Source organism: Pteropus alecto, unplaced genomic scaffold, assembly GCF_000325575.1.
Source record: "Pteropus alecto unplaced genomic scaffold, ASM32557v1 scaffold87, whole genome shotgun sequence".
NCBI lineage: Eukaryota > Metazoa > Chordata > Mammalia > Chiroptera > Pteropodidae > Pteropus > Pteropus alecto.
In genome coordinates this window covers 15,429,770-15,439,650 of record NW_006443225.1, presented here as the reverse complement: position 1 = coordinate 15,439,650, position 9,881 = coordinate 15,429,770, and the positions used below count along the sequence as shown (strand labels likewise).

The following is a 9,881-nucleotide window of genomic DNA, read 5'->3' as shown; positions in this document are numbered from 1 at the left end:
TGCGAGCCGAGCTGACCAGCGAGTCAGGGTGTGATGACTGTGGCAGATGCCGTAACAGCTACCCCCGGGTCGGAGGTACCTCTAACAATAGCAGGTCAGAGAAGAGCCGAGTAGACTGACTTCTTTTAAACGTACTAGAACTGAAGTCCAAAGGAATGAGGTGCGGGGCAGAGCGGTACGGTTAGTCTGCACAGGAGGAGATGCCGGTGCAGACCATGCACGCAGTGAAAGCGACCCCCTCACGAGATGAAAACCAGCCCTGACTGTCTGCCTCTCCCGTGTTATAAAATAGCAATAAACAAACGTGCGCGGTAGCTTTAAATATTTAAGTTTCTCGCTGGTGGTTTCCTAGTAGACGGTCTGCATCCCTCTCTGGAATAGGCTGCTGTTAATGAAACGGTCATAGCCATTTTTATGTGTTTTCCCACTGTTTTATAAACAGCATCTTTCTGGTGATTGAGAGATCAATAGATTTCTAGGTGAAGAGGCCCAAAATGTTCCCAATTTCTCAATATCAAAATTTACACTTCTGGTAAAGAATGTTTCCACACTGGTTTCCGTCGAGCTGGGTAACCAGCGCCCTGCACAACGCCTGTGTTCAATATGCATTTGGTTCCAACGAAAGTGATAGAATGTTGGAACCCACCGGACGTTGCTGTGACTCAGGGACCCAGGTAAGTCAGCGCGAGCAGAATGGCAGGGTCCGTGCAAACGCTGGGTCGCCGGCTGTCATGAAGGTCGAAGGTCAGCGGAGAAGGAAGCGCCGCGGTGAGGTGTGTGCGGAGGGGGACGACAGGACAGCGTCCTGAGACAGGCTGGGGCGAGGCCCCGCTGGCCGAGCGAGGGGGTTGGCACAGTGACTTCTGTAACGGCACAAGGGAGGCAGCCAGGGACGATGGGCGTTTTCTTTCGCGTGCATTTGTTTTAACCCTCTAGGTGAGATTGTCACCGCTTGTGTGTGTCATATGTCAGGACAGGGAAACGTTCCGGTTTTTATGGTGACCACCAGTGGGAATGAAGTATTTTCTGGTGCGACACAAACTCCTTTCCTGGTACCCCAGTACCTTGGTGAACCCCTGTGGTAGGGTGTGAGCGGGGGACCGGGCTCAGTCACCAGGTGAGACTGTCGTCCCCTGCTGCAGTGTGGCCATTGTCGAGAGACCACCGTCTCACTGGGCTTGAGCCACTTCGAAAGCAAACAAACTTACTATTGTCTGCGTTTGGTAACTTCTAGATTGCTGTTAATTGTGTTGGGGAATGGGGACTCTACAGATTTCTATTAGGTGTTACCGAGAGGTGAACGATAGAGGTCATCTCAGTTTCTCGAGGCTACTAAATGGCTTTAAAAGCCTTTTATGGTGTAAAAGCATCTGAGGGAAAAAGTATTGTGGGAAAGTGTAATTCCACCCTTTCTTAGTGAAAACGGCTTCAGAGAAGCAAGTCGAGGTGAGTAATGGATACGTCCCAGCACCAGAGGACAACGGGTCTGTGTGAGACAAGAGCTGAGGGGGCTGGGGGGCCGCTGACCCACGGCCACCCGTCCCCAAGGAACGGCCTGGAAAGTGTTGTCTCTGCTGATTATTATTGACCTTTTCAAGGGGCCATAACTCACGGTCCCCCCTCTGCATTTACGGGGTGATCAAACCAGGCTTTTCAATTTGTCACTGCGCTTTTATTTTTCAGTTAGTTGACATCCAGATTTTATTAGTTTCAGGTGTACAGCATAGTGGTTAGATGTTTATACAATTTACAGAGTGATTCCCCATTCAGCCTGGCGCCATCAGCCCCATATATAGTTAATACAGTTATTGCCTATGTTCCCAATGCTGTGCTTTCCAACCCCAGGACTATTTTGTAACTTCCAATCTGTACTTCTTAACCTTTTTCATCCAACTCCCCCATCCCACCTGGCAGTCAGCAGTTTGTCCTCTGTAGATGGGTGTCTGTCTGTCTTGATTTGGTTCCTTAGCTTCCACATATCAGTGAGGCCATAGGCTGCTCGTCTGACTTTTTCACTTAGCCTAACACCTTCCCCGTCCATCCACGTTGTCGCGATGGTAAGATCTCGTCCTTTCTTATGGCCTCAGACGTTTCTAAAAGGGCTTTCCCATACTTTTTCTAAGTCAGGCCGCTCATTTAATTGACATCTCAGCTATGCGTTTTCATTGTTGGGGGTGCATGTGGTGTGCAGAGAAGTTATTTTAACTTTGCGGGGTAAAGATGTCTCTTATAGCTTACAGCAGACATCTTTTAATCGCTTTCGAGGTAAGTTATCTGTTTTCAAGAGTTGGTAAATCTTACGCTTTCAGGAAAAAATAACCTTGTAGGATGGCTTTGGGTAAAGGGTGAAATAAAAAGCATACACACTGACGGGTGTGAATTTGCGTATAGAGAACCGCGTGCACAGGCAGTCACCCGCTGAGCACTTAGGGAGCCCTCAGAGTTTAATTTTAACATGAGCCCCCGGTACTGCCCAGCGGTTTATAAAGTGACTGTGACAGCCTGGGTTCCAGGACTGCAAGATTTCCTTGTCACCTGCTTGAGCATGTTTAAAGAAAGAAGTATGGAAAAAAGTCAGGCAGCAGTTGGCAGTGCCCATCCAAACACGAACCAGAGAAGAGAGGAGCCGTGGCCAAGACGTTAGACCGGTGCGTTGCGTCGCGTCTGCAAGGACTTTGCGTTTATAAAGTGACTGTGACAGCCTGGGTTCCAGGACTGCAAGATTTCCTTGTCACCTGCTTGAGCATGTTTAAAGAAAGAAGTATGGAAAAAAGTCAGGCAGCAGTTGGCAGTGCCCATCCAAACACGAACCAGAGGGGAGAGGAGCCGTGGCCGAGACGTTAGACCGGTGCGTTGCGTCGCGTCTGCAAGGACTTTGTGGGCAGCAGTGCGGGGCCTGCAGGCAGCGGCGCGTGTGGCTTCATTGGAAAGACCGTCCCTGAGGAAATGGCTGCCTCGGGCTCGGTGAGCCTCGTGGCGCATCAGAGATTGGGTTCATCTCACGCCCTTGCCCAGATGCCACGGGCACCAGTAACTTCGTTTTGGTTGAGCTTCCGGTGGGGGCCTACCAGCAAGGAGAGCAGGCGCTGGTGACATCGGTGGTTGTTAAAGAGAATCGGCCTCCTGGCGTTATACGTCAGTCTTCTGTGAGCTTTGGTGGCGCTGTGAGTCTGCCCCAGGGGGTGGCTCTCCCAGTGCTGGTGGAATCGAGCTGGTAAGAGGAGACGTGGGGTAGTCGCTGAGCACGTAGGGGGAGGGGGACGTGGTGGGAATATGATCGTGTGGTAGTTTGTCCCGCTGCTTCAATGTCCTTTTTATCGAAATACCGCGTTTTTAATATTCGGTGATATTAACCAGAGTGTAAAATTTTTGTATTTATCAATTGGAGGAATGACAGGGCGAACCTGGGGTGAGGGGGACGTGCAGGAAGGTGGTGGGGGAAATAGATCTAGGCAGGCAGGTAAAAGGGAACCGGAAGCGGGGGGAGTACCTGCTCCGAGTGTCCAGCGTCAGGTGTAAACCGCCTTCCCCCCATGTCCTCATGTGGCCTTTCTCATCTGTATTCAAGAGGAGACAGGGAACTCGTCATAATGACACAGGTTCCATCCCAAGTGTCCCACCCCCGTGATCTACCTACTTACCTCCCAGAGGCGGCTCCCGAAAATACCAGCACGTTAAACCTTCAGTCCATGAGCGTGTGGCACACACGTTTGTTTAGTCCGTAATAGCGTGTATGTGGCCGCACACTGACCTGATGATTGAAGGTGAAAGGTGAAGTCTTTCGCACAGCGCTGGCCTGTGAACTGAGCTCACGTTTCTGGGATGAATTAGAAGTCTCTAGAAATCATTTTCATTCCATAACTGTCTGCCTCTTGTTAAGATTTAATGGTTTTGGTTAAAACAAGAGAAGCATCCTAGGCTAGATGACTTCTCCACTCACTTTCCAAAAGCCAAAATTCCAAAGTTTTTCATAGAAGAATGGGAATTAGAATAATCTTCCTAATTGTTGATAGGAAATTAACAGTTCATGAGTTTACTGGTTCTTACCACTTATTCATTCGGTTCCACGACTGTATATTGCGTGCCAGCCCCGTGCAGAGACAGGTGTCCCAGCGCGCAGACCAGATTCTGTGTGTTCACAGAATTGGAGTGTGGTCCCCTATGGGACCGCGAGGTCCTGCAGGCCGGTGGCATAGTGCCTCTCCAGCCCATTCCGTCACCTTTTTAGACTCTTTCGCTCTGGTTCTCCTTTGCTGATGGGTGGTCTCCGTAGAAACTACCTTCTGATGCTGCTACAAAGCAGCTGCCCTCGTCGACATTTGTTTTCAGGGACTCTCCATGGCGCTGCTTCTACCCCTAGCCAGCTTCCTAAGATTGGAGTGAGGCTCTGAAGTTCGGACTAATAAATAGCAGTCTCCTAACAAGAAGTTATTGCTCAGGCCATCATGAAGAGAGCAATTAAAGAGGGCAGTATGTATTTTTAACAATTAAGGATAATTGCTTTTCAGCCCTTCGTGGGAGGGGACAGGAAGGAAAGTGTGCAGGTGCCATGCTGTGGCGTCGCCAAGAGCTCAGGTCCCCGGGGGGGTGGTTCTCCCTCGTAAACGTGAGAGGTCACACTGTCAGCGCCTGCCCATGTGCAGAGAGAGCCAGCTGCAGTGGGCGACCTTGACCTTACCTGTTGACATGAAACGTGGCTGATAGGGGAGGAGGCCACAGGATGTCCGTGACCTGGGCTGAGATGTGGCGTGCCTGGAAGGAGGTGCTGTCCCTGGGCGCCCTAGCTGTGCCCTTCCCGGACCCCTGGCCCTGCGGCCATCACCAGCTTGTGCTGCACTGTTTCTTCCTCACTCCCCCCAAGGTCTCCCCACGAAATAATGTGATTATTATAAACAATCCTAAAGTACTCAGAAAAATAAAAGTCCCGAGACTGAGAGCCACAGAGAGCTGTCCCGTCTGGCCTCCGATGCCTCTGGGAAGGGCTCCGGGCCAGTCACTTTGTAAAGCGCAACGTCAGCCACAGACACGGCCCTAACCAGGAGGTTTCAGTGAGTCCTTGATGGAGGATCATGAAACACACGGTAGCTGCAGATTCTCCTCTGACAGTGTAAGTAATTTATCACATATTAAGTATATGTAAATGCTTTCATAGAGTATTAGACATACCAGTCGGTCTTAGTGATATAAGTCGTGTTTCAGGTATGCCGCGTAATTTGAATATGCAGATTAGCTGCGGTGGTCAGCAGCCCCGCCCCCCCCGGCACTGCGAATCTCCCCTCAGTGTTCACAGCAGCAGGAGCAGTGCTGTCATTAGGGAAGTCCCAACTGTTTAACCTTTATGGCCACCAAAACAGTATAAAGAATGGTGTATGTTAACATAAACACTTTTCGGCAATATTCTTTTTCCCTGAGGAGTGGAATGTGCTTTCACTTACTCAAAGCCTCGTAAATCTATTTAAAAGAAAGAGAGAAAAGCCGAAGCTGACTGTAGATTTTTGTTAAGTCCTCCCTTAACATCGTCGCTAGGTTCTGTGACTTTAACTTAAATGATGTATAACGAGACCAGTTTTACCACCGGCTGATGTCCATAAACACGAGTTCCTGGGGCATCTCATCAACGCTGTCACTCAGTGATGTCCAGTGAGCATCACTCGAGGACCCGCCGTGTATGCTCACCGTGAGGAATGAGCCTGCACGCCTCATTTCTATCACCTTCCTTTCCGCTTGTCATTTTTCCCCAGGCCCAGATTATATCAAGCAGAGATCTCAGGAAGGTATAGACGCTAAAGAAAATCCAGAAGAAAAGGTACCGGAGAAGCCACCTACCCCAAAGGAATCTCCTCATTTTTATCGCAAAGGCACGACACCCCCAAGGTCTCCCGAGGCAAGTCTCAAACAAAGCCACTCTCCCCCGCCCTCCCCAAAGCCCACGCGGAAGCAGAACCCCAGCTCGGGGGCCAGACTCAACCGAGACAAACGGAGTGTGGCTGACGAGCAGGTGGCAGCCGTCGTCAACAAACCCTTGATGGCGAAGGCTCCCTCGAAGGAGGCGGGAGCCGCCGCACCCTCGTCCAAGTACAGTGGCCGCCACCACGTCCCCAACCCCAGCAACGGGGAGCTGCACTCTCAGTACCACGGCTACTACGTGAAACTGAACGCCCCCAAGCACCCTCCGGAAGACGGGGAGGAAGACGGAGGGTCCAGCCACCCTTCCTCAGCACTGGTGCACAAGCCGTCACCCAACAAATGGAGCCCCCCTAAATCTGTGACAAAACCAGTTGCCAAAGAAAGCAAAGCTGAGCCAAAAGCTAAGAAGTCTGAACTCGCTATACCAAAGAACCAAGCAAGCAACGATTCGTGCCCACCGTCGGAAAAAGAAGCCAATTCGGTAAGTCATGCGGAACGGGCTGTCCCGTCCCTTCCCTTCCCCTCCCTGGTTCTTGCAGGTGGCAGCGGGGCGGGGGTGACTTGCACCTTGATGTCGGCTGGGCTAGCAGAAGTCCCGACACACACAGGCCGTTTAGAGCGGATCTAAGCGCATTTGTAGCTGGAGACAGGAAAGAGCTCTTTGGGCAGAAATCGCTCCATGGTCACTGAGCCGCACCCCCACCCCCCTTAGATTCAGGGGCGTTAAGACAGGACCAGCGTGTCACAGCGTCCCGTGTGCGCAGGCCCTTGCGAGCCCTTCCGGCGAGCTTCCCCGCAGCCTAGTTCCGGCTGCAGCAGCAGACGTTTCTCCTCTCAGGTCTGCAGGCGGGGGTGGGGGCTCAAACAAGGCACCAGGAGGCTTGGTGAGGACCCACTTCCTGCTCATAGGCCACAGGCCACCCTCTCACCGTGTCCCTCCTCGTAAGGGTGCTCATCGCATCGTGGGGGCACCACCCTCGTGACCTAAGTCCTCCCAGAGTCCCATCACACTGGACGGACACGGACATGCCGTCCAGAGCGATAGCGAACGCTGATGGCCACACAGGAGCCCCCGCCCGGCCACGCCGAGCGCTAAGAATGGGGCTCACCGCCGTTGGCTAAGTCCTCAGCCCCACCTCGTCCCCACCAAACTGTCCAGCTATTGCGAATTAGTCTCATAAATATTTAGTTTAGGTTTTACTTAAAACGTTCTAGCTGCAAAGCCTGGATAATTTCTTTCCCATACGAGAACTGAACATTTTCAGCTGTTTAAGAAAATGACTTTGGTCTTCGATCCCCGCAGCCCGTCAGTGCTCCTGAAATTTCAGTTTTCTTATTCAACCCGAAAACATCCAGTTATTATCTATATCCTCCTCGTCCCAGTGAGATTTGATGGCGATATATGGAATTAGTATTCTACGAAATTCAGTAGAATTTATGAAATCTGAATCTAAGTATTTTCTGATAAATAATGGACTGACTTGTTCATTCGCCTTTGCAACAGACGTGCTGCCTGTTAATCGTAGCTTAGGGAAGACGCGACCGCCAGCCTAACGTTTACTAGTAATTTCAGAGACGTGTCCGCATCAAGGTGTGGACTGATATCTCGGCCAACAAGAGTATAACACACCCATTAGTTTCTTTGTTCAACTTACTCAGAGTTAAGCAATTAAAATTCATCATTTAATTAACTTACGTTTGAAATTCCTTAGGTTTGTTTTGCTAATATCTGTAAATACTGGTTCCCACCCTTTTTCAAATTCTTTTTAATTATCTAAATATCAATCAGATTAACTGGATTAACTTTCTGAGCGTCAACCTCCATGGGGATAGATGGTTTTCAAAACAAACTCTGACTATTCAGTAAGCATTCTTTTTTTTTCTAATTTTAACATTGATATTTCAGTATCTTGTTATTATACCTCTAATATAATAATAATATCACTGTTGAATTCATTAAATGTAATAAATCATTCACTTCTTATTTGGCTTTCAGCATTTATAGTCTCAGGTTAATAAAGCCTCTCATGTATATTAGCATTGCCTGAGTTATAGGTGGACATTCAAACAGTGCAGTGCCCTGTAGTTTACGCCTTCGGGTTCCCAGAAGTGGGGTTCAGGTGACTTCTAGAACTGCCCAAAGGGAAGCCTGTGCCCCAGCGTCCTGCACCGTAGGCGAGTTCCCAAGCTCTTGTCTGCGAGAGCCTTTCTATAAACTTCACAGTCTCCTCATTTAGAAAAAGCATCTGTTCTACTTACGTGCAGAATCGTGCGATTCCTGGAGTTAGCCAAGCATCCTCCAGCTCCACGGGTGGGTCTCTGGGATTCCCTTCCACACCCCAAGGCGGGAGGAGGCCGAGCAGCTCTCACCTCCGGGAGATGGGATCTGGAAGTCAAGACCGACTTGGCACCTTCTTGGGAAGACTCTAAAAGTTCACCTTCTCGTCCCAATAATAGCAGAAAACTGCCTTCTTCGCAAAAAAAGCTATAACATCATCACGAAAGTAGTCACTGAATGGCCTTTAAAACAAAGGAGTCCTGAGGTTAGAGGTTTGTAAGTACCGTGAAAATTCACAGAAACATTCACACTAAAGCAGATATTTGAGAGGAAACTAGACTGCATCAGGGTCCAGTCTGAGTCAGAATGGCCGTTTGTAGCATGGCTCGCTGAGCTGGACCTGGAATTTCAGTGAAGCAGCTTATTGAGACAGTAAAGGCTAGTGGCCGAGGGTGTGAACTGTGGCGCCAGATTTCCTAGGCTCAGAGCTTAGCTGTGTGGCCACCTGGAACAGGTTTCCTAACTGCTCTGTGACTGGGTTTCTTCTGTACCTGTATCAGAGTTGTTAAGATTAAATGAGGTAACATTTATAAAGTTCTTAACCTGGTGCCTAGCACACAGTAAATACTCAAAAAACATCAATAGTTATTAAGTTTTTCAACACTGTACCAGTCGAAGCATAGTTTATAGATATAGCACATCGTCACATAATGTCATCAGTAGGTTCTTGAAAACTGACTTCAGGGGAGACAAAGCGTAACGGAACAAAGTAGACCCCAGGCTAATTGACAGAAACGAGCGTTAAGTTCCTCCTGCGTATTTCTGTTCACGAAAACATCACCAAACTTTAAAATAAGGACCCGAAACACTTCTAATAGCGAACACTGAAATAAATGCAAGCTGCACACACATTTAAGAAAGGTGATTAAACACAAGTGAGGTCACTCTTTTCCACCCCACTTAGTTCAGTTCGAGGTCATGGTGTCCAGAGCCAGTCCCGCAGCTCAGGGTACCAGGCGGGACCCACCTGGACAGACGCCCTTCCGTCGCAGGGCCACTCACAGCCTCACGCAGACAGGGACAATGGAGACACGCCAGTGCACCCCATGTGCATCTCTCTGGGATGGAGGAGGAAACCAGTTTAGCTAGAAAACACCCACAGACATGGGAGAGTGGGAAAACACAGACAGTGGTCCCAGCCGGAGTCGACTTATCCATTTTATAACAAAACCATGTTCAACAAAACGGCATTCGAGTCCCTGCTGTATCTCAGTGGACTCTAACCCATCCTCAGCATCACCCTGGCTTTTGACCCCCTAGAAAGGCAGAATATCTTCTGGGACACAGGCTCACGCCCTTGAACAGGCGCGGGCAGAGAAGGGGCTACGGCAGGGATTAGTCTGCAGCCCTCCTCGAATCCGGGCGACTCCTGTGGGCGGGGGTTGCATGTGGACTCACATCCCAGGAAAGCATGTTCTGTGACGCCGCGATTTTGGGAGGATTTTGCAACACACTGACTCCGGTAGAAGCCAGTAGTGGCATCTTTAGAGCCTTATCAGATATACTGGTGAGGGGTCTTCTAATTAGGACTGCAAACTGCCTGCACTTTTTTCTTAGCCATTACTCTAATCAGCTTCCAAGTTTATTTTGAGATTTACCTGTTATTTCTTTTAAATCATAAAACTTAAGGCATTCC

The 9,881-nt window shown here is 49.6% G+C and overlaps 1 protein-coding gene across 1 annotated transcript in view; it reads left to right on the top strand.

Moving 5' to 3' along the window:
• Positions 1 to 9,881, top strand: part of JPH1 (junctophilin 1) — a 47,147-nt gene that overhangs the window by 33,706 nt on the left and 3,560 nt on the right. Inside the window, exon 3 of the mRNA XM_025041117.1 lies at positions 5,742 to 6,388. Coding sequence (XP_024896885.1) covers positions 5,742 to 6,388 — 647 coding nt within the window. The remainder of the gene's footprint in view (positions 1 to 5,741; positions 6,389 to 9,881) is intronic.